Source organism: Platalea leucorodia, assembly GCF_965183815.1.
Source record: "Platalea leucorodia genome assembly, chromosome: 3".
Classification (NCBI taxonomy): Eukaryota; Metazoa; Chordata; class Aves; order Pelecaniformes; family Threskiornithidae; genus Platalea; species Platalea leucorodia.
Genome location: NC_138825.1, coordinates 81,727,577 through 81,753,048, shown reverse-complemented (window position 1 = coordinate 81,753,048; position 25,472 = coordinate 81,727,577). Strand labels below are relative to the sequence as shown.

Here is a 25,472-nt window from a genome sequence, read left to right as displayed (position 1 = left end):
TGAAGAACAGTCAGTGTGCATGCAGTAGCACTAATGGGAAGATGCTTCTGAGTAAAAAGTACTTGCCCATATGAAAATTCATGACTCTTCCTTTATACCCATACAACAGGTATAGACATTTTCCACTAATGTATGCTGACTGGTTTGTCTGATTTAATTTACATTAGGAAGATCTAAATTATTAATCTAAAGCAATTTTTAATTACTTGTTTACAATCTTGTTTTATTATATTTTAAATTATATTAGTTGGACTATAAATTAAATGCTCAGTTATGGAATCAATGTTTAAATATGAATTCTGGACACTAAAGGAAACCTGTTTCAGAACAGTATAACGAGATCTATGCTATCTTCAATTTGTAGCATTAGCCAAATATATGACAAAATGCAGAGGAAAAATGAATAGAGTGAAAATTAAAGTAGAGGGCAAATTATTCCATAAGACAAGCAAACAATACTTTACTGACTCCTGCAGGTAGTAGAAATTATTCTGAATTTTAATTGACAGGATAGAAATAGAAATAGCAAGATCTATTCTTGTATAGCATATTAAGCAAGAATAGCTAGTCTATTACTATGCAAATATATGTCATTAGGCAGTTAACAATCGCATTTTTGCAGATGCCAGTGGACTTGAACGACAATTATTACTCAAAATTAAGAGCAGCTTTTCACTGCATCTTTTTTTTTGAAAAACAAGATCATGCAATAATTTGTTTCAAGCATTTCCCTTTGTCCTGTTCTGACATTAACTATTTTGACTTTGTACAATAAAATATGTTTCTACATTATCACAAATTATATTTTTGACAAATATTACTCCAGAATAAGAGTTGTCATGTCTACCAACTCTCTTATGTTTCCAAAACTATTTATACTTAAATGTATACCATCCATAATATGAAAAAATAACCCAGGAGCCAGTAGTGATAAGCAGATTATATTCAGGTTTACTGAAGGAACATAGAGGATATGGGAGAAATCTTCATATCTATTCGCATTCCTTTTACTTAAGTAAAAAGACTAAGAAAATCGCCACCTCTATATCTTCTGGTTTTGTAAGATCCAGTAACATAAATAAACCTACTAACCAGTGAAAGAACAGAACAGTCAGGTTTTCTAGCTTATTTCTTATCAGTACTGATTTAAAAATACAGACCTTTATCCAGAAGCTTTTTTTGCTCCTAAGCAACAGGTTTTCTACATCATCAGAAAAGTGAAGAACTGCCTTCAAGTGTAAGCAATGTTTTTAATATGAAACTTAATAAAGTTATGAAGAATTTAAATGATGCAATAGTTTGCAAACAATAGTGAACTGTGCTAGAACGATTAGAATGTCCCTCATAAACCCATATGTTAGATACCTAGCCCATCTCAAGATATCCTCTCCTAAATAAGAATATTACAAATACCTCACAATTATATACATGAGAGTATACAAATGTAACATATTCTGGAGTCATCTCTTCAGTAACCACAAAGAAAACTATCAACACCACAGGACTACATATGTCAGAAGTCTCATACCCTGGAAAGTGAATAGAAGTATAAAGTCAAAAGGAATTTCCTGATGCATCTTAGTGTCTTAATAAAGAATATTTATTTCCCATCCTCATGGCTTCCTCAAAATAACTTATTTTCTATAGCATCCTATATTACTGTATATTTCAAATTAAAACCCACTAATGATGTTACTACTGGATTCTCTGGTAACATCTGTTAAAAAGTCTGTGATAGGCATAAGGTCTTGATGGACAGTAGTTATCTGGTTACATTCTGAATAATTTACAGAAGTTTTGACAATAATCAGGAAGTTTCTTAGTTGATACTATCTATTATGTTAAACTAAACACACAGATACATTTCTTACAGGGCTATAAAGCATGTATTTTCAAAAGCTTTGCACCACTGACAATCCTCAACATTTCTGCTGGAGTATCATTTATCCTTGCCATTAAATTCTTACTGAAGAACAATATGAAGCTGACAGGGATCCACAGACTTAACTTTCCAGAATCTTCTAGACCACTAATGGTCTGCAGTCTCATGTTTGAAAAACAGCTTTTACCATAGAGCTAGTAAAACATCGTGTTTGCCTTTACCACACTTGTAAGCTGTACATCTGTAACTTAACACTTAGGTCATCCACAAAAGGCCAACTGGCTCAAGATGTTACTATTTATTATTTCATTTAAATATAATTTTAGCTTATGAAAAGTTACACATTTGGAATTAAATTTGATTTTTTGTTTTAACGATTGAATGCACATTCATAATATCAGAAGAATAATGATTCTAAATAGTAGCACTTGCTACCTGAAACAGTTGTATTACCAATACCAACATTATGGTGTAGCTGTGCAAGACTACAGGCATAAACTGAACACCTTGTGAACTCATAATTAATGTAAAGATATTAAATTGGTGCTTCTGGTCTGCATAAACGCGTTGTGAACACCTGAATACACATACACAGACAAGCCACTATGTAAATACAAACATATATGCAAAAATTAGCATAAGGCACAGAAATATAGCACACAAACATTTAGAAGGCTTCCTAACTGAAGAATAATGTGTTATTATATACATAACTTTTTATGGCTTCCATTTCTAGCAATTTCCTCAGCTGTTCATATAGGCAGCTGACAAGGTATTAAATGTTTAAAGCCAAACAGATGTGACCAGAAAATACAGAGGAAAATAGTACATATGTTATTATTTGACACTAACATGAAACATCTGGTATATAGTATTTTTTGAAGCGTATCTTCTACACAGCACATCAATATAGTATTTTTATTTAAAGTAAGAGAAAAAGTTTCATTTATTCATGCATAAGATTATATTAACTATTATATCCTTAAAATTGCACGAAGCAATTATTGTGGAAATGAAGTGCATAAATAAATCATGAAGATGCAGAACATAAAAACAGTGCACCATCACTGAATGAGTTTGTCTGATTTTGTTAAAGAAACCATACATACAAATGGGCCCTAATTGTGCAAAAACCACAAAAGAAATTCTACAGAAAATGATCCAAAGTATTCAAGTCTTCACCTAATCAGCTGACAAAGAAATAACATCTGAAATGATGGACCAATTTCAGCTATCCTGCCAGACCACTTTACCTTCTGTATTTGTGTATTTTTATATACTTACATATATGTGTGCATATATAAATATAGAAGCAATATATACACATATATATGCAAATAAGCTACACCAGGTGATGAAGTAGAAGCAATCTGTATAGATACAGAGTTACAAAAACTCAGACTGAAATAAACTCTTTAGGCTATAAGATGGAAGTCTAGAAAAAAAACAATCTAGATAAAGAATAAATTTTAACAAAACCTGTAACTTCTCAGAGATATTTGTCCGAAGTGTGCTATAAACACTATTTCACCCACGAAAAATACTAGGATAAGCTTAATTCTCAAGGTACTAAGTTCCAGAGAGATGCCTGAAGGAAATACTGTTTTATTAAATCTTATCTTATGACACAGCTATAAAAGCATTGTCAAGAGTTGCAGTAACTAAGCTTATTAAACTTCTATCTTCACACGGCTTCTGCAACCAAATAACAGCTGGAAAACTGATAATAAAGAAATTTAATCCATCATTTTTACAGATGAAATTAATACCTGTCAAATTCACTTCTGACAATTTAATATAATAGATTTAAAATAACTACTTAGTGTTTCTTTTTTGGTTTAAGATAGCATTGTAAGAAAAACAAGATGACACTTCTTAATACTGCGAAGTTCAAGTCAATTATGATAAATAGAGAACAATTATAGACAAAGTGAATGCTTTATGTGCAATATATAGCACAGAACCAATTTTGACTATATAAATTCAAGTGTAATCTGTTTCTGATCTGTGACATCAAAAATCTTGATTTGAAAGAGTAAAGTATTAAAAATCTGTGCAAGGTGATACTTAGAAATTATTCCAAGATTTTTAAAAAAATATATAGCATCTCAATATTGCTTCTAATGAACTAAATGCAAAACGGTGGTACAGAACAACATTTTAATTAAGTACATAAATTCTAATTAATAAAGCAAACTTGATCTCCAGAAAACTGCATACTAACCACTCAATGCATACACTAATTAAAAATTTAACAAGTATACATGGCTGTATTCTGCACATTAAAAAAAAAATAATCCAAATTTCATTTTCAAATATAAAAGGTAAAACTTGTCATAGGTATATCAGTTGAGATAATACTGCAAAAGCAAAATGGTGAGACAGAAGAAGCCAGCTAAACCTAAGAAATTAGTTCAAATCAGAAGAGCAAAAGCTCAGAAACTAACAAGGTACTTGGAAAAGCTCTTTTCTTCAAAAGGTTGTTGAGAAAACTGAACTGAAATAAGCACAAAATAGACAGGAGATATAATGGATGTGAACCTATATAACAGCAGCAATGGTCAGAGTCGAAAAGAGTTAATTCCCTAGGATACTAACTTAAGCAACTAAACTTTGGCAAAGAGCAACAGCTCTATATTTTTTAGATAAAGAAATTTAATGTAAAGTTAAAATTTACATATGATATGTTTCAGAGGAAAAAAAAAAACCTTAAAAATACTGTCATTTCTCAAAACTTGTAAAAATACTGTGGTATTTCTCAAAGCATAACATGACACGGGTGTTTTCCCCCCTCATACATTGTGAAGATAAAGACAGTATGGTATGTATTGTCCTAAACTAGCTAGTAATGCAATGTTTCAATTTATTATAGAAATGATGTTGATACGTACAGTCTTCAGGCACTGTCTTTGCTGATCTTGCGAGGTTCTCTACAGGCTGCCTCAGAAAGGTGCTACCCACTCCCCAGAACTTGTCGCCATTACGCCATTAGATGCCCTTCTCACAGGGCCGTAAAATGTGAAGAAGCTTTTTCAGCTCTGTAGCTGAATTAATGCTGTTAATGCACGTGGCCCACTACTGGTGACTGCCTGACAAGAGACAGCTGTAATCCCTTTGAGGGAATGATAATTTTTGGTGACTGAGCCTTCACCCAGTCTTCAAAGGAACAGTATCCCAGAAGATAAATGCTGGCAAAAATACTCCACCTGCAACTGAGCATGGAGTCATATTCTCTGATGAATGGTGTGTACTTTCAGGGTTTTTTTGTTGTTGTTGTTTGTTTAAAGAATCTTTCGTTTATTAAGAGGTAGAAATAAAACTCCAAAAGTTCAAATCAGTTCAAGAGGATCTAACATCTTTTCAGATAATATAAGAACACAGTAAGTTCAAAGTACAACATGAAAACAAATATTCACCAGCTAATACCAAGTACAGAAAGACACTCCCAGGAAAGCAGACTTAACAGCACTAGAGATTCTCACTTAAAGCAGTCTTAAGAGGTAGGATATGACAGAGAAACCTCCTAATGAAGATCTACATTGTTAGTAATCCTACAAAAAGAGCACACAAACTTCAAAAGCACCTGGAAGCCCTTGGGACATTTTCTGATCTTACTTCTTCAGTCACAATAAAAAGTTTCTGTAACAAAAACCCTAGAAAACTCAGTAGGGCAAGCCAGCTATCATTATATCCTTTCTCAAGTTAAACAAGAGGAGAATTGTGCTATAAGACAAATGTTAGTTTCAGTTGCATTTGGTAATTCAAAGTGAAGCCTACAAATGAGATCTCATTAGTTTGAGCAGATGGATCAAAATTAAAGGCTGAATCACCAACTCTTAATTTCCCAGTAGCCAGGAAGAGCTTGAAGTCTTGCAGAGGATGACTGTTGAAAAATCAACATAAAAAGCTTCTCTCCATCTGTCAAAACACATGTCTGTAGAATGCAACTACCTCCTACCAGCCTTAGTCTTAAAAAATGAACACACATGTACATCTATTAAAACACATGAACTTCAGTCACTGTAACCTATGACAGGGACACATCGGCATTACTTCCGTAAGAGTAAATGATTCAGTTCTGACATGGTAGAAATCTTTGAAAATGACTTAACAGAACAGTAGATAAACAATGTTGAATTTAATTTATTAAGACATTCCAAAGGCTCTGGTAAAGAATCTTGAAAGACACAACACTGTGAAAGTTAGATGGCCACAGGAAGGTGTACATTAACTCATGGAACTTTAGAAGAGGGGAAGTATCTTTCTCTGATTCTGGTATTTCTTTCTTGCGCTTCAGTATAAAACAGAACAGGTAGGTTTTTGGCTCTCTGGAGCACTGCTAATGAGATCTGTGTCTGTCACATTACTGCCTGAATAGTTATAAAATTCCAGTAATTTCCTGAATTCCATACAGATATACAACTGCTGTGTAAATTTTTTCCAAAGTATTAAGGGGAAGGTGTGAATATCTTTCTAAGAAGTGTATTTAGAAATAACCGTAGCTTTGTTAAAAAGCAAACAAACTTTACACACATAGAATATAAACACACACAAGTTGCAAGGATAACAGAAGCTAAGAAAGGTAACAGAGCACAATGGTAACAGACTATGGTGAACGTGGACACAAGGTAATGGATTTCTAAAAACTAAGAAAATCTGAAGAAGATGATAACTTTAGAAGATCAAAGGTTATTCTCAAAATTGTGAAAAGACACTAAAGAAAACTTCCTAGCGTAATATTCATCATATTCACTTATAATATTCATCTTCCACTATGGGGCAGGCATTTCAATGTAGATATATCTACGTGACTTTTTTTTTTTTTTTTTTGCACTTCTTCTTAACATCTGCAGCTGGTTTAATGATTAGATAGATCATTTCTCATAGCATACTCATTAAGAGGAAAAATGCCTAATTTTTAATATGTGGTACAATACTACACACTATAATTAACTGTATTATATAATGAGCTGACATGCTTGATCCTGCATTGTCAAAGACTGCATACCAGCGTTTGTATATCATTCATTTCAGGATATGTTTCATAAGTTTCATAAGTTTGTTTCACAAGTATCAACACCAGTATGTTTTAAATAAATCTAATTAATTTTAAATACTCTGAAGTCCAGTGTAACTGATTGGCACTTAGATGTGTATTTAAGAGAGTTCTGCAACATAGCAGAACAAACATTTTCAAGCAAAGAAAATGCTTAACACTTACAATCAACTGAATCTAATTAACCAAAGTGTTCTGAAACCAAATCAACATTTACATAGCAAGGGAAACCACACTTCTGCTTTGTCTGGAAATACACTCCTTATTTGGTTGTTGTTTTGGAATACAGTTTTCAGAAATTGAGATCAGCAACAGTGTCAGCTGCTGAAACTGTAACATTAAGTAGACTACAGTTCTTCCTTTGACCTCTCTCAGCTGTAGCTCATGCCTTAAAACAAAACACTCATGAATTCAGCTGCTAGTACAGGAACCAAAACTATTCTCAAGGAAAGCTACAAAAACATCTCCTCCAAGAATTAAACAACTTACTGTACTTGAATTTTTCAAATAAAATTATATATGTTTGTAGACAGTTTTTTCCTCTGTATGAAGAAAAGTATCAGGAATTTTCACCTTAGCTAGAAACTAACATTATTTAGCCAGTTTAGATCTTCTTGCATGTTGCTCCTATAAAGTGTTTTCAAGTTTAGAGATGACCTCTGAAGTGACATATCTCAAAATAATAATAAAAAAATTTAAAAAAACATTTCTTAATACATTGTTATGATGATCAAAACTATTTTCTTTGTGTGTTCTGAATGCAAACTGAAACAAAAAATAAATACCTGGTGTCCAGCCATTATTTGCTTCAGCACATTTTCATAACATACTTCATCCATATGATTCAGCTGCTGCACCTGAAAAACAAACATGATACCTCATATTAAAAGTATTTCTATCTTTATATATTTTCTACTATGCATCAAGCAACTTACAGTGATCCATGAAAAAAAAAGTGATTATGCAATTAAATTTATAATATACTGATTCCCATTCCTAACAATATCATTTTGGTATTTTTAAATTCACAAACAGAACATGAAAATAAGTAGGTAAAATACAAGTAAGGGCAATGGGTAGAAAATTTATTACATGACTTTGTTGTTTTTTTAATGACAAAAGAGGTGTAACCCAGTTCTATTTTTTAATTTATCTTTCCTGTTAAGTAACCTTACTTCTACAAGATATTGATGAAGTATCCTTTTAATACATCATCTTACCTAACATTAATTCCTTCCATTTGGTACTATAAAAGTAGTTTTTTACATTGCAGATATACATATCCAGGAAATTACTGATTGTCAGCTTCTTTGCCATAAAAAACGAGAAATTTCTTCATAGCTGGGTCATGAACAGGGACCAGTGGAAGTACCATGTACAGTTTCCAATTATGGATAAATAAAATGTTTCAGGAAGGTTCCAAAATAAAGAGTTCAGTTAAAATAAAAAGTATTCTTCAAGCTACTCTAAAGATTTTTTTTTTTCAATTTCTTTAATGTATCACAATATAAATAGCATGTATCTACTCGAATGCACCTCAGCATTAAGGTTGTGACAAATCAAAATAAATAAATGAAATTCAAAATCAGAATAATCACTCCATTCTTCATTTGTGCATTCACGGGTGGAAAGAAGACAGCTATTTTACAACCAAATTTTTTTGACACAAAAAAATGTTTTACAAGAGCAAAGCATGTAAGAATTAAAAAATGGCAATTTAGTACTTGCAGTTATCTAGAATAGCTGAAAGTTGAAAATCACAGCTTTAAAGGGAAGAAGAGAACATTCATATTTGGCAACATACAGGCATAGTAATAAAAAGATGAGACAATATGGACATGTGTGCAATAGACAAGTAGCCAGCCTGATTATTCTGAAAATGAGAGGTTAGCATTTTAATTAATTATTTTTTCAAATAATAACAAGTGAAAATCATTAAGGAGAAACGTATAAAGGCAGTGCATAAATACAAATGTGGACATATATATATACACATGCACACAAATGCAACTTTATGTATTCTTTGCATTTATACCTAAAGAGGAAAATATAAACATGCATAAAGAAAAATAACTGACATTAAAGAAAAATATCTGACATTAACAGACCTCCATCTGAAGAAGCCAAACTTTAGTCTTGGTCCCATATGCTCTAAGAGTTTCAGTGTACAGAGTTTTAAGAGCTTTCTTGGCTAACTTCTATGCATAATAAATACACCATGCTGTCCTTGCCTTTGAAAGCTTGCCTACAGTTTGCATGTGATTCAGCAAAACACTAATCAGTTCCAAATGTTTTGGGAGGTTTTTCGGATGAAGGATGTCAGGAAGCTGTGGCAAAGCATCTACCTAGGTAAACTAACAACCTTCTATCTCCTTGCAACTCATCAGTGTGGATATACACATAGTATTTTTATTACACTTGCAAGAACTGCTTTTGATTCTGGGGGTTCTTACATTGCTTTCCTTGGCTTAATACTTTTATTTTTCATCTGCTATAAAGTCTATTATCTTGATTGCAAAATGTATTTTACTCTCCGAAATCTGTAATGACATTCTTCTGAAAAGCAAAAAGACAAACTCCTAACTGCAGTATTACCAAAACAGTTGTCTTTGTCTACCAGGTACTTACTTTCAGAATAACTACTGCCTCCTAATATTTCCTCATGTCCTCGTGGTTTTTTTATAAAACTTACATTTTTTTTTAATAATTTCAAACTTTATAGGATAATTTGAATATTTCTTTGATTTTTAAATCACAAATGGTTTCTAAAGTGAGTATGAACAAAATGAGTCTTTCCTTTTTTCTTACCATACAGTGGAAATAAACTACATATTCAAATCAAGTATCAGGAAAAGATTAATGAAAAGCAACAGCAAATAACAGTGAAGGTACTTGAAACAATTAACGAAGGTTAAAATATGCAAATCATGGTAAGCACCATATGGTAAACTATTCTTGTGTGTATAGACTTGAAATGGCTCCCTACAGTTGTAAAATAAGTTTCTTTCCTGCACTGCAGATGGAATGAACTACTTAAATAACCTAATAAGAAAGGCAATGTCCATTTTTTCAAAAAAAGAAAAAAAAAGCTATTATTGATTAAGTTATGAAATTAACTTTTGATTGAAAATGTTTTGATTTCTATTAAATTAAATCATAGCAGAATAAGATTTTCTAAAAGTTGAGCTATATAAGCTTTAATTACCAGCTAGTGAGATGCATAGGAAATCTTTTGGAGAAGTGTTTGTATTAATGCCTGTATTAAAAGAAGAATTATAACTTATGTGTCAAGTGGCACTTATGATTTTTAATAAGAATATTATACGTGACCACAGCGTTAATGCTTCCCAAAATGAGCAAGAGCACAAAGAGTAAAGAAGCTTATTTAGGGACTACTTTAATGTGTTTCCTATCAAATGTGCACATAAGATATTTAATGGTTTAGAATGCTAAGGTTTTCATCAATAACTTATATCCAACTATTATTAATGTATGTCATATTAATATATATATATCAATATTTCATAAATGAATATTTTTCTTACAACATTCCTCATGCAGCCTTACAGCCAAACAAGAAGCACTACTGTTTCTAGCAAAATGGAAAACTGAAACAAGAAAGGGAGAATAATCAGCTGCTACAGTGACTCTCCAGTTGAGGGCGATGATTTCTCCTTAATCAAGCAAAACTTACTAGCAAAGTGGAGGCAATGCAAAGCTAGATACCATTGTATCCAATTGCAACAAGGCCTACTTACAAGCACTGTCAACTGAGGAAATACGATTCTTAAAGCAGCTTTCAATTATGTATACATTTATACAAAAGAAAATATGCTTCATTAAATACCTGTAGCATAATAAACCAGTACCCCCTACACATACATACGTGAAGCATGATCAAAACAAACAGCAACCCTTTCTTTGGCATTCATGATTCTTTACCTTATTGGTTGTCTTAATTCCTATGAAGGTTTGCCCCAGTGGTACAGGTCGGAAACGGACATCAAAGTAGAATAGTCCAATGTAGGGATTGACGTGTAGAAATGTAGCAACATCAAGATAATTGGGTAATGTAGCTGAAAGGCCCAAAATCCTAATCATACTTTGTGTAGATTCAACCTATTAAAAAACAGAAAAACTGTAAATGATCCAAGTGTTATAAGCCAAGAAATCAAGCACAGAGTTTAAAAACATCGCCTATAAAACAGTAATGTGAAAGAAGCATTTAATACTTTCTACAAAAGGTGAACAATAGATGTGTTAGTGATTACCCTGTATTGAAGAAACCAGAGCACTCTGCAATTCTATCAAATCTTGCTTATTCATCTTTCTATTTTATTGCATGTTTGCCCTCCAAAAGGTTAGCAGTCATTAACTGACATAGAGGAACAATAGCAGTAAAACTGGCTTTGTTAAGAAGGGATAGTCCAATTTATAGGCAAAACTAGCACAGATAATTTGGTATCATTTCTTCCTTAGGCTGAATCACACCACAATTCTGAAAAGAAAGAAGAATGTAATTCGTATCATTCCTCAGTCTTGGCTTTTGCTTAGACCTTTCCACAACTCTCTTAGGCAATCTATTCTAGTTCATTACTATCTGCATTTCTCCATTATGTAGCAGTACTTCTGCAGACTCGAAGATATGTGAATACCAAGAAGTTGCTCTGTAACAGATATTTTTTCTTTTTTTATTTTAAATGCCCCAAATGTTTGCATTACATGCCTTCCCATTCGATAAGGGACAGAAATGGTGATTTACAATGAAATACTCTGTTCCATATAAAAGCCTGCATGTTATATGTATTTCCAGGTAATTTTCAAAAAGAATGAAACCAGCCAAAAGACTTGAATGAGGAAAGTATGCAAGAATTTTCTCATTTCCTTCTGGAATATTAAAAGCCATGTAGGCTGGCTCACAACTTTCTTACTAGCATAATTATTTAGAAGCAAAGTTCACAGTAGTTTTCACCAAAAGACTTTTTATACACTATAACTGAAGCCATATATGAGGTTCTCAACTTGTCTCAAATGCGTGAATGTCGCATGATGAGTAAGGCTGGTAACTTCTACCTGGCTAAGTCCTGTTCAAAACAATATGAGGTTTTACTTAGAATACAAGTGTGTGAGTTAAAGTGAAAGGAAGTGCCATGTAATTAAAACAGACAAAAGTTTTCAAAAAAGATGATTAAAAAGTATATGAGGAGCATTCTCAAGGAAGATAAAATACACCATACCATAACACAGACTTGGTAAATAACAAGCACACCAAAATAATAAACCAAATCCCAAAAGAAACGTCCCCCCACAACTCCACAGACATCAAGCAGACAAAGTAAACCACTATGTTGCCTGCTAATGGACATGTCCCATGGCAAAAATTTGGACACTTAAACTGTGGATGCAACCAACTAAATGACACAGAAAACCTGCTGATTGACTCCTTTGCACTTATACGAAGAGTAGCTTTGCAAAGGAAAGCCCATGTACAACAAAATCTTTTATGTAAACGTAAATTTTGAGATGACTGGGACTAATGAGAGATTTAATTTTCCAAAGTCTTCCATCTGCAGGGAACAGCAGCATTCACCTTTAAGAGCACAAAGAAGCATTATCATTTCTTACACGTCTATTTACAGCTGGATTATGTGATGACATAAAGGCTATAGTCAGCCTCAAACACACAGTTTTGAGATGTTTGAGGTTTATTTTTTTGGGAGGGGGAGAGTGGGTATTTTTCTTTTTTGTTTGTTTGTTTGGTTGGTTGGTTTTGGCTCCGTCCCCTGGAGCACTACCTCCTTCTGCACTGACCTTGGTGTCTGCGGGGTTGTTTCTCACGCTTTTTTCCTCCCTCCTATCTCTCAACTGCTGCACAGTGTTTTTACCCTTTCTTAAATACACTTTCGCAGGGGTGCCACCACCTTGGCTGCGGGGCTCAGCTGTGCCCTGCGGTGGCTCGGCTGGAGCCGGCTGGAACCGGCTGTGTCTGGCACGGGGCAGCCCCCGCCTCTCCACACAGAGGCCGCCCCGCAGCCTCCCACTGCCGGCGCCTGGGCACCTGCACCCTGTATAAAAGTTTAATTTACTTAATCTTTATACACTTTTTTTTTTTTTTAACTTGAATCTGTAAGAACAGTAACCACCTGCTGATATATTTATCCCGTACTTTGTTCACAATCACCTGATAATAAGTACAACAATCTAAAAGTGTAACTAAGCTCCAATCTGGAAAACATTATTTGGTTTTGCTAAATTCAATAACAATTCTTTTCAAATCTCCTAAGAGCCTGAAAGCACTAGTTTGAAAATGTGCTCAGTTCCATCTGAAGGTAGGAAAGCATTTCAAGTACTTGAACAATTAACAAGAACTCTGCTTAATAACCACAGAAGTATGAATTTTTACAGCAATTAACTGCAAGTTGTTCAGAGTTTTCTTTCAAATTATAAACAATGCCTAGAGAACAGCCACAGTTGACTGAGACTTGCCACTTTCAAAACCTTTGTAAAAAGAAGCCATTTAAGTTCACTGATCTGGCAGTTGGCCCTGGAGTTAAGGAGCTGACTGAAAACCCTGAATTACAACTCCACATGAAAATGGCCGCAGAGAGTTAACACAAGCAAATAATTAAAATTACTAATATGCATAGCACATTTTTAAACAAAATATATTTTGGTATATTTTATATTATACTTTACATATATTTGTGCATACGTGTATAGTGCCTATGTAATTTTTTCAATTTATAAATCAAAAATTTACAAATTGTTTGGACAATTAGTTTTCTATTTATATAAAGCCACAAAAATTAAGTCAGAGTGCTATAAGAAACCAGGCAAGAATGTCTTTTGCTCTATAGTAACATTTTGTTAGTCTTCATAATTAAATAAAGACTACTAAGACTCTAAATCATTCCATCAATATCTTTAACTTCTTTCAAGGCCATCCAAACAAAAAAAATCTTTATTTTTTACCATCTACTTTTACATCCACTTAGCAACACAAAATATCGAGAATATATATATATAAAAGAAGCAAAAAGAGGTACATTTACCCTAAAAGACAAAATGTATCACAAGAGTTCTCCCAATTATTTCATGCTCACATCAAATTCAAACTGTAAGCTAAAACCCTACATGTCTGCACATCATCATATACATATACAGAATGAGTTTTGTTTATTCTTTTAATTATACATGGCAATATATAAACAGCAGTGACTAGAAGTGTGCTAAACTTAAACATTAGAAAAACAAAATTACCTGAATATGCAACCATAACACGATTTATTTTTGCATTTTCTCTGTGATTATAATTCAGTTTCAAGTATTTATCTATTATTCATCTATCCAAGCACTATACAGACTTTATGTTTCACAATGGTTTTTAGAATTCTAACACATTTTTAGAACAGAGTTCTCTACATGTATTTTTCAACTACTTTTCTGACTTTCCCTTTAAGAGCAAGCATTAATATGTTTTGCTCTCAGGTGCTTCTGAAGAAAAGTCAGTCTTGAAAGTGTGCAGATGCCCTTTGTAAATACAGTCCATTCAAACATTAGTATTTTTCACGTGCTGGATCACTTACTATTTTGGTCCTAGAAGTCCCCATTAGAGATTGTAACTTTATATACAAGACACTATGAACATGCAGTCTTTTCCTGAAACTGCAGTAAAAATTACTGAAAAGAAATTTTGGATGACAAAGTTTTCTGTTTACATTCCCTATCACTGGCTGGTGGTATGCAGCTCTGTGCGTTTTCCTCACTACTGGCACACAATCTCAAACATTTTAATCTTCATATGTGTTTAATTATCTCAGTAAAAATATAAGGACCATTTGAAACTTCCAAGGCTTTCTTTGGAAAACAACTGTCACAGTATTTGCACATCATGTTCTTTGAAATCTTTACTATATTTATTGATTTGATATTACACTAGAAGTAAGAAATAAAATTGCCATAACTATATTTAAATGACTTATCTAATTAGTATATCTAATTCAGCAGCATTCACAATGGCATGTGGAGAACTGACAGCATGTTCAACATACACGTTCACAGAACGCGATTATCACACCATGAAATTCCATGTATACAGAAAAAATAAACAGAAGATAGCTATCCAGCACCTATTTCCACAGTCAAGCATCATCTGCGTTTACACTGTAAATGATAAAGGATCAGGTATGGGAAGTGCCCCTCTGGATTGTAAATTGATCACAGCAGGATCATTTTCTTCCTAATAGGTTTTAAGATTTGCATATCATCTCACTACATTACAGCTGCCACTTGAGAGCATACAGAGTATGCATAAAGATACTCTTTTATCTGACTTCTAAAGTTCTTCCTGAACTTTGTGATCCTGGCAGTCTTCCCATTTCCATGTATTAAAATATCACTTTCACAGAATGAATTACAATAAAGCTGCAAAGCATATCCCTGATTGTTCAACTCGAGCACAGAATTAAGTGAAGCAGACAAGTTTACATATTCTAATCTTTGGAGAACTGTCCACTGGTTAGAAATCAATCTGATATTCAGATGACCCAGGATCACTTCAACACACCTTCTACAGTCAGTCTGTATGCCCTTCAGAGGTATGCTAAAGATACACAGAAAATTAGACACAAGTGTTTCTTAGTTTTCAGTCTAGATGTGCAAGGAGATGAATTCTTAACATAGGTTCCTGAGTTCCCTGCTCCACAGTGGTAAGAAAGAAGTACTGCATACAGGGATTCACATTAGTTATTAGTTAGACACGACCCTACCCTGAGAATGCCTGTAAAGTCTCAGGCTCTCATAAGATCTATGTTTTTCACATTATCCAAAAAAAGGAGAAAAGAAGAGGAAAAAATGGAGGAATTCTTAGAACATTTTTAAAAAAAAGAATTAAAGGTTTTTCAAAATGACTACGAAGGAAGTTTTTTAGAATATTTCACCAGTGTTTACTTGTTTATTGATATCTTGTTTACTGTCTAATGAAAGAACTAAGTTGTCAATCAGTCCACATAGGTGGTACTTTCCTAATTTTCAGGACAAAAATCGAAAAAAAAGTAAAATTGCAAAATCAAAAGTACATAGTAAAAATGCAATTACTAATACTGTTTTGAAGATTCTACATAGGACGTTATCTACAACACAAACACTCTGCACAGAATGCATTTGTTACTAGGCAACCATCTAGTTAAGTAATTTTATAAATGAGTTTTACTCTGCTTCCAATGAACCCTGAAAATACTGTGATCTCAGTCCTCCATTTAGAACACATTTAAAAATCTAGAGGTACTGAAAAAATGTAACCATGCATAAAGCACGATTATAAGCCATATTGTTCTCCCTCAGCTAAATATTAAGTATGCAATACTTTGCCTTAAGAAATGACATTTTGAGTATACCTATTAAAAGATTTCTATGCCCTGCAAAGTGCCATGTCAGTTTTTGGTGAATGACAGAATGCCTTTTCTCATGCTATGCTTACTGTTTTGTTCCCAAACTAAGAAATAAAAAGAAATATGAACCCTTCTACAAACCAGTTTAACTGCTTTACCATATTATGAAAGAACATAAAACATATGACAATCACTATTACCTTTTAAACTCCATGGATAGATCACAAAAATGGAAAAACGTTCACATATCAATAATAAAAAATGACATGCAGAATGACTTCCTGACATCACTTCCATGCAAAGTAATAGAAAAGCTTTTGAAGATTAATTCAAACATTTGATACATAACATTTTCCAAACAAATGGAGTTTAGGTTTTGTTTTTAAAAAGTATGTTGTTTTAAAAAAGTCATTTTTACACAACTACAAAGTTGCCAGAAAAGATAACAAGAGAGATCTAGACTCATGTAAGGCATTAGACATAGGCTGCACAACATACTGTTTAGAAATAACATTACAGAATAGCAAGAAAACCTGTATTAAATTTATCACAAGCTGATGAACTGACAGATTTTAAAGAGAATGTATAATTGAAAAACACCAATTAAAAAGGGATGCCTCTAATTGCTTTCTAAGCCTGACTATTCAATAATTTTATCCATGATACGCAGTAAATAAAAAATAACGGGTGACAAGAAGAGCAGGTGATTGGCAGAATTAATAAAACTGATGTGTGCGTCAGCCATACAGATAAATCTAGGTTGATGGTCCCATTCAAAATGAATTTCGTTTAATTTAGCTCATTCTAAAACAGGCCACAGCTGCAAAACAAGACGCTCTCAGGAAGCATTCTTATAGCAACAAGTGAATCCTGCAGCAACTATAAAGAGGTTTGTCTGAGGACTTAATGAACAAGCATCTGAATGCAAGCTCCGAAGATGATGTGTTAGCAAATTAAGTACATGCAATTCTTGGAGGTATAAGAAGGATAGAACTGAGTAATAGGAGGAATAGACTCTAAATATACAAATCACAAATAAAAGAAAGTTAGGAAAAAATGCCCCACAACACTTAAGAGTTGGAAACCAAAAAAATATCGTAGAAGTAACTTCAGTAAGCTTGTTTGGTTTATCCTGTAATAGCAGATGCTGAGAAACTTGATCAGCCTCCATAAGGAACATCACTGTGGCAAAAGACTATGAGCAGCCACTCCAGATGAGAAATGAAGAACTAAATGAAATGCCAATGCCATTATCTACTGACGCCTTCTAGTCCCAAAAGACACATATAGGATGAGAGGAAACGGCCTCAAGCTGCGCCAGGGCAGGTTTAGGTTGGATATTAGGAAAAACTTCTTCACCAAAAGGGTAGTCAGGCATTGGAACAGGCTGCCCAGGGAAGTGGTTGAGTCCCCATCCCTGGAGGTATTTAAAAGACGGGTAGACGTGGTGCTTAAGGACATGGCTTAGTGTTGGGCTTGGCAGTGCTAGGTTAACGGTTGGACTTGATGATCCTAAAGATCCTTTCCAACCTAAACAATTCTATGATCCTGTGATTCTACAGCAGGCTATCGTTAGACACAAGCTATAGTCGTTAGCTCTCAGCCTTGTGGTTTTTTTTGTTTGTTTGTTTTTGTTTTTTTTTTGTTTTTTTTTAAACTGCTCAAATTTTTTTAATCAAGAATGGGATTCCAAGCACACAAAAATTCCTAATTTGATAACAACTAGGCATTTGGCTTTGGGTGAAAAACCTCTGAACTTGTTTGCTTCTGATTTCTACTAAGGAGGTAAAAGAGGGAAACAAAGGGACAGGAAAAAAAAGAGGTATGGGAGATAACAACTAGAGATATTGAAAATGCATCCAGAGCAAGGAAAACTACATGACAGCTGAGAGGGAAAGTTTCTTAAATAAGGGGTCATGAGGAAAGAAAGCTCAGAAAGGCAACATGAGAATTTCCAGGGGAAGGAGAACTCCACCATCTCATGGTCACTGCAGCCAAATCTGCCTTTGATCTTCATATCCCCAATGAGTCCCTCCCTTGTTGGTGAGTATGAGGTACAGCAGAGCACCTCTCCTCGTTGGCTCCTCTGTCACCTGGAGGAGGAAGTTCTCATCAATGCACTCCAGGAACCTCTTGGATTGCTTCTCCTGCTTTGTTGTTCCACCTGTTATTTATCTAGCAACTTTGTTGATCTAATACAAAAACATAAAGCAACTGAAACTTAAATTTGAAGAATGAGACTGTGATGAGAACAATATTTGTGTATCTAAGATGGGAGCTTTAGTTCACCAAAATCTGAGAAGTCTTTTACTGTGAATTTTCTTTTATTTAATTTATAATTCACATAGTTGAGAGAAGGTATCAAAACTCACATAATCACTCAAGTATAATATTCAGTATGCTTTTTGTGAAAAAATACCCGTAAGCAGTAAAGAAGTCATCAAAATCTCTGAATAATTATGACAGAATAATTCAGTGTCCTTTAAAAGCAGTCAATTTTTTCTTTCAAGCTAATAAACTTAGTAGATATTACAGAAGTGTGGAAAGTTTGATTAAAAAGTTCAAGCATTTCAGTTTTACATCTGCATTATGCTCTGGACTAAAACTTTAAACATCAAAGCTATAAATTGGATTCAAAGAAGTTGTTTGATGTTATACCTACAGTATATAACAGAGCTCAAAGCAATTTTCCCACCAAAATTTTTAGCAAAGTCAATTTAAATCACTTGCAAAAGCATTGTCTAAAATTTGAAAAGTGCAAACATGCACGAATATGCTGTTCATTCTGCTACGAGTAAAACTGTCAGCGATTCCAATATACACGCTCCTTCCAGGTTTTTAAAAAAAAACGATTCTAAAAAATGCCATAAGTTAAAATGAACATGTTAAAGTCTTACAGTAAGTGGTGTGACTCAGTGGTCATCTGGGGGAAAGTACAATCATAATTCAAGTATTTTGAGGTACAAATTAGGATAGACCTGCTAATGCATCAGGATATTCCTGTTTTAAGAATGTATTTGCATAGCTGTACTTATATAGCATATGAATACAGATCTCAAAACATTCTTTTCTAGCACAGTTGTAGGCCCAAGTACCTAGCTGAACACTAATTCTTAAAAAGACACCACCACCACCCTCCCCCCCCCCCCAAAAAAAGCCTGTTTTTCTGTTATCCACCATCTAAGCAAAACAACCCTCACGCACTCCAACAAAACAAGAGACATGCTATAAGACAGGATAACAAGCCCTGCAAAATGTAAAAGGCACTACGTTATACATCCTGACCTGAACAGGAATCATGACATTGTCTCATAAGATAGTCTCATATAGAAGCTAGGGAAGTTTGACCCAGATGAAACTACAAGTACACGCCATTATTAGAATAGCTATTAGTGATTTATTGAAAAGGCTTAAGTAGTATTCAAAGGAATTTATCACAGTTCTGTCCTAGAAGTGATACAAGAAATGACTGTTCCACATCAGACCAAAAATCCAACTACTTCAACACACTGTCTCTCTCAGTGGCCAAAAGGGGCAACACAGTAACAGGGAAAATGTCAATGTTATTCGCCAGCATAGGCCCCAGTTACTACAGCCCCCAGTCTCATCTAGTGACTATTAATCTGCAATGGATTTTTCTTTGAATTACTTGTCTAATCACTTTCTGAATCCCTCTGCTACAAATCAGGAAAAACTAGTCAATATTTCTGATACCTTGAACCAGTATACAAATCAGGTAATTGATTTCAGCAATTACTGCAGTGCTGTAATTGACAATAAAGATAGTTTAGATTGATGTTGTCAATGTTTTTTTGTGTTTTTTTTGTTTGATTTTTTTTTAAGAACTGAACAATTATTCTTACCTCCTGTGTGCATGAATATTGAACGAGTATAATGCTTATACAGATAGCAGTGAAAAATATATTCTAGAACTACTTTCAGAAGGGCTGGAGAGGAGCTTCATGTTTCATACAGAATCACTGAAGTCAGAAGGACATTCTCCAGGGTGGGCTGAATATCCTGGGTTTAGTTCCTGCTCCAGGAACGTTTATGAATTTGTATCAAAATGCAGAAAACAGAACTATGAGCACGGAACAGAACCAAAGAAATAAAACCAAATATTTTTTCTTTGAAAAATATCATTAAAACATTATTAGGTGCGGTATTTTTACACTTAAAACATCTATAATAGTATTTTCACTAAACTCCAGTGAAATACTTCTGAATTCAGAAATTGTCATCTTTTTTAGTCACCAAACACAAGTTCCAGTAACTTCATAATTAGTTATGGATGTATACTGCAAACTTCACAGAGCTATGCTTGCAGGCTCAGATGCTGCAGTATAACTGTTCAGTGTAATTTTAAAAACTAACTCTCTTATTATTTGTTTCCATATTAAAAAGCTAAAACACTTGTACAAAACATCTCCTGTTTCTTTGTCCCCAAGCTCTCTGGGAGGCTTGCAATTCAAAATATTTTTGTCTGGAATTGTTTTTTACTGCATAATTCTAAATATTTCTACAAGTAGTTTTGTTATCTGTTTAACTGTGGAGTTTTTTTAGGGTATTTTTATACTGTCAATTTTCCCTCTCTTCAGCTACCTTCTTGTAAAGATTCGTAGTGGTCTCCAATACTGCCTTTCTTATCAACTTAGAATAAATAAGGTCTTCAGAAAGGTGGTGAGATAGTTAATGTCAAGATTTGTGTTTTGTTTTTCTTTCCAACCGTCTCACTTGAGAAAGGGTTACAAATAAGTAGCTTCAATTCCAGATGAATTAAACTCCAACTTGGTAGGTAAAACAAACCTTGAAACCCTAGAAGATTAAAGCACCCTAGAGAGCTATTTTTTAAATGAGTGTTGAAGCAAGATACTGCTATATTACAATAAATGCACTAAGGGTAGGATTCAGTACCCAAGATGTAATTGCCTCAGATTTTATATTCCTTAAGTTACCTGCACAGGCTTGACAGACACAAAACAAAAGGATCTATGGGAGATTTGTGTCGAAATGAAGCAGAAACAGGATGCCAAGCTGAATAATGTAGGGTAGATAAAACGGCTCCAGACATCTATTTTGGACAGCTGAAGCCTACCTTAAAAGTCTCACAAAACTTCACATTAAAAAATGAATGAGTCTTGCAATCTGACATGAAGACAATGACCGCCATGGTCACTGCTAGAAGCTGAGATACTTTAGCTTAAAGACACCTAAGGAAAACAAGGTAATCAAATCAATTTAAGAAGGAAAATACAATATCAAACAGGTTAAGCTTTAGTGCCCTTGAGGTAGTCTACACTTTACAAAGCCCTACTCTCCATTCAAAAAAAAAAAAAAAAAAAAGAAATCTTTCCAAGTTTAGCTTCCAATAAGGAATTATTACTTATGTTGTTCTTTATACGGGACCTTTACACTTTTTGTACTGGATTTCAGCAGATGTCCATTTTATTCTGTTCTTAAAGGAGCTGGAATCAGATGATTCAGAGCGCCTTAACAAGGTTAGTGTAGCCTTACCAAGAAAAAAGCATCTTGAAAGCTAAAAGGCTTTAAACATTTAACATGCTACAAATAGAGTCATAACAATACCAATTGTGTTTATTTTTGTTACAGATTATTTGTATTAACATACTTCTGCTCTGCATGACAAAAAAAAAAAAAAGGCATTCTATCTGCTCCTTACCATTATTTATTTATCCTAATTCCATCCTTTTTATTCATCCCTAAATTCCACAATTTATTTTTCTTGTAAATGCCCATCTCTGTAAATCTTGTAAATGCCTAACTCTGAATCTTGCTTTTGTACAAGATTTAAGAAAAACATTCATCCTTTTCTCCTTTTCCCATTTCAAATCTTGGTATTTAGAAGTACCACTAAAGCATGGGGGAAAAAAAAAAAAGGACGAATTATGCTAAAGTAAAAATTGCATAGCATTTTTCTAGCAGTGCTGAAAGTTTTACCTAGATTTAAGACACTACTTTTCATTAAAAAAAAAATTTCTCCTAGGAAAACTGCTAATTAAAAATCAGCATTCCTGGTAAGAAAATACTTTCAATTTTGGTTATGTTAAAACATTAACCTGGTTATTTGTTTAAAAATGTTTAATTTTGCTGTTACTTGTACAGTAAGTAACCTAATATTAAGTAAATAAATAATAAGTGAAGAAATAGCTCTGTGATAAACTATGCAACCTAGGAATCTGATAGTTGATACAATACAGAAGAGAAGGTAGAAGACAAAAATTTTTCTTTATTCTTAATACAGAATATCTATAAAATAAATTTTAAGCTGTGTAAGCATTTTGATTTCACTGTCTAAGCATTTCTCCTTTTACACAGAAATCTATCTGTTCTTGACCAAAATAAAATTCTTGACCAAAATAAAATAAAATAAAAATTTTTTCGCTCTTACCTGACGTAAAGTACGTGCTACTATACTTTCAAGTACTGGTCCTCTGTCTTCATGCAACAGATGAACTTCATCGAGAATCAAGAGTTTTACCAGCTGAGAGAGGGCTACATCACCAACACTTTTTCTTGTCACTACATCCCATTTCTCTGGAGTAGTCACAAGCATCTAGTAGAGCAGAAAAAAAGAAATATTCAGCATTTACAAAGAAAAATCCAGATTCAAATTTATAAAAAACCCAGTATTTTAATATACAGCAAAGTAAATGCAATGGAGAGCTTAACAAAGCTATCTTAAATTTTACCTACTTTATATATTTGAGGCAGACACAGTTTGCTGCATTTACGTGTGTTGGATGGCCATTAGTAGGATTCAGTATGAAAAACCATATGGAAATATCAACTCATAACTTCAAGCTACTGTGCATCATTTGTATACATTTTCCACATTAAAACAATTAAGCAGCTATCCAGAATTAACTCCTTATATAATTATATGAGTCATTTAATGTATGTGTCTCACTAAAAATTATCTGTGATAAAAGATTTCTAACCTTCACCCCAGCACAATGAACACCTAAGACCCCCCTCATACCTGAGCTTGAGCTGATAGTTCCCAGTTCCCTGTGAAATGCTTTCTCCCTAAGGCATGCTTTCAAGTTGTACATTTTGATATCCTGATCCTTGCACAGGCAAAACAGATTAAACAACTTCCACCAGTCTTGGAAAATCTAACTTCTAAACATTATTGTTTCATGTAGATACATCTGTGGTAAGTCTCTATTATGGTGCCATTTCTTGTATGCTCTTGCAATGGCTTCTCTTTTTGCATAAATCCCTAAGTAACAGACTATCAAACAGATAAGAGAGGTACATTCAATCTCCCAATTGCCAAACAATTGTAGTACCCTCTACTCTCCACAATGACAACATACTCAGCAGTCACCTCATGTGACCTTAACACAAGAATTCAAGGAAGCAGCATTTTAAAATTTAAAAATAGGACATGAAGTCGTCACTCCAAAGAAAGCATCTCACTCCTCACCCCAAAAAATTCTCAGCAGCTGTTTCAAACAGAAATACAGATTCCTCATATACTATTCAACAAAAATAGTTTCCTATTTAAGTGCCAACCGCTATGTATAAAACCCCCATAGAACTGAATCTCATCCACTGAAATTCAGTAGTAACTTCCCTGCAAATTATGACTATGATTTAAGGGCAATTATTTATTGCCTATTCATAACAAACCTAATGAATCACTCTCTATCAAAGCTTGAGGTTTCTGGGACAGGCACAAAGCTTACCTTACAGTCTCACTTATTTCACAAAAAACCCCCTTAGAACTACTAAAATAAAGGTTGCTCTGTAACTTTGCAGTTGGAAATCACTCAGAAAATAAAAAGGAAAATTCATATTCTGTTGTTTCATAGGCCCTAATATAAAAGTTTAAAAATTGGGCAAATCTTGTTTAGGTGATATCTAGAGCAAAATGCGTGCTTTAATGAGTAAAAGAAGATGGGGATTGTTTGATTATCTTTTCTGAAATGAAACTTTTTAAAAATTCAACTACCAATCACTGAACGATATTAAGAATTGGCGAAATGGGGAAACTTCTAACAGCTTTCATAAACAGGCATGATACTAAAAAAACCTCACAGCCCAGTGATCATGAACCTGTAAGTGGTTCATGTTTAGAAATAAGCTTATTAACTTGTGACAGGATCAAGAGAACAGGACAGTTGTTTTCTGAAATTCTACTGACATTGACCAAATGCCAGTCAACAATCTTGAATTACCTTATCCTATAAGAGGATAGATAAAACAAGTGTTAGATAGATAAGCAAATGAGGTTTATGCTAGAGCTTTTAAAATAGGAATTCTAAATGGCAAAAACCTCCTACTTCTATCAGGATAACTTTATTTAACAAAGTATTTTTAACTAACTTGCTAACTTTTTCCTCCCAAACATGTGGGGTAGTTTCTTCTGACAGATTTTGATTCCAAGATTATTTTAATACAAATTTTAGTATCAAGGCCTTTGGCTCTTAAAGCAATATTACATCCATATTTGTCCTCCCAATAAATATTTCTCTGTAATTCTACTTAAAGAAAAAAAGAACAAACAGTAATAAATAAATTTTAACATTTAGTATTTGATGAACCCATGCTTCACATCACAAATAACAATTGAATCTACAATCAGACAGGAAAACATGCATCTGATCCCTATCAGTTCTTTCATAATAAACACATTCTATGATTGGGCTTTCTCTTAACTTTAGATGTTCAGGAAAAAAAAACACTAAGATGACACACAGTTTAACCTTATAGATGATAATGCTTCTACAGCAAACATTAATACCAGTAAGCCCCTACAAAAGCTTACGCACACAACAATTGTTTTCATTTAGTCAGCGTTTGCTATATTCTGAGCAGCCATGGTAGAATACTAAAAACCCATAAATTAAAAGAGTTGACCAGATACTATCAGTATCCGATCTCAAATTGACCAGATAATGTAAACGCAACAGAACATGTGATTCATGTCATCTTCTCAAACAAAAGCTTATCTGTGAGAACATGATGTACAAATAAGAAAAGTTAAGATTGCTGCACTAGATCCCAGACTGACAAAAAAATAAAACAATACTTGCTCCAGACTTTCCCCAAGTCACTGGGACCTGGGATTTCTGAAGGCTGGTCTTGCTAGTAAACACTGAGGCAAAGGAGGCATTCA

General features: G+C 33.7%; 1 protein-coding gene across 9 annotated transcripts in view; it reads right to left on the bottom strand.

The window, feature by feature from the left end:
* The window catches only part of ASCC3 (activating signal cointegrator 1 complex subunit 3), a 284,668-nt gene that overhangs the window by 150,795 nt on the left and 108,401 nt on the right, over positions 1 to 25,472 (bottom strand). For all 9 annotated transcript variants that reach the window (XM_082307043.1, XM_082307047.1, XM_082307049.1 and 6 more), the window contains 3 exons: positions 22,737 to 22,901; positions 10,881 to 11,057; positions 7,724 to 7,795 (listed from right to left, as the gene is read on the bottom strand). In XM_082307043.1, coding sequence (XP_082163169.1) covers positions 7,724 to 7,795; positions 10,881 to 11,057; positions 22,737 to 22,901 — 414 coding nt within the window. The remainder of the gene's footprint in view (positions 1 to 7,723; positions 7,796 to 10,880; positions 11,058 to 22,736; positions 22,902 to 25,472) is intronic.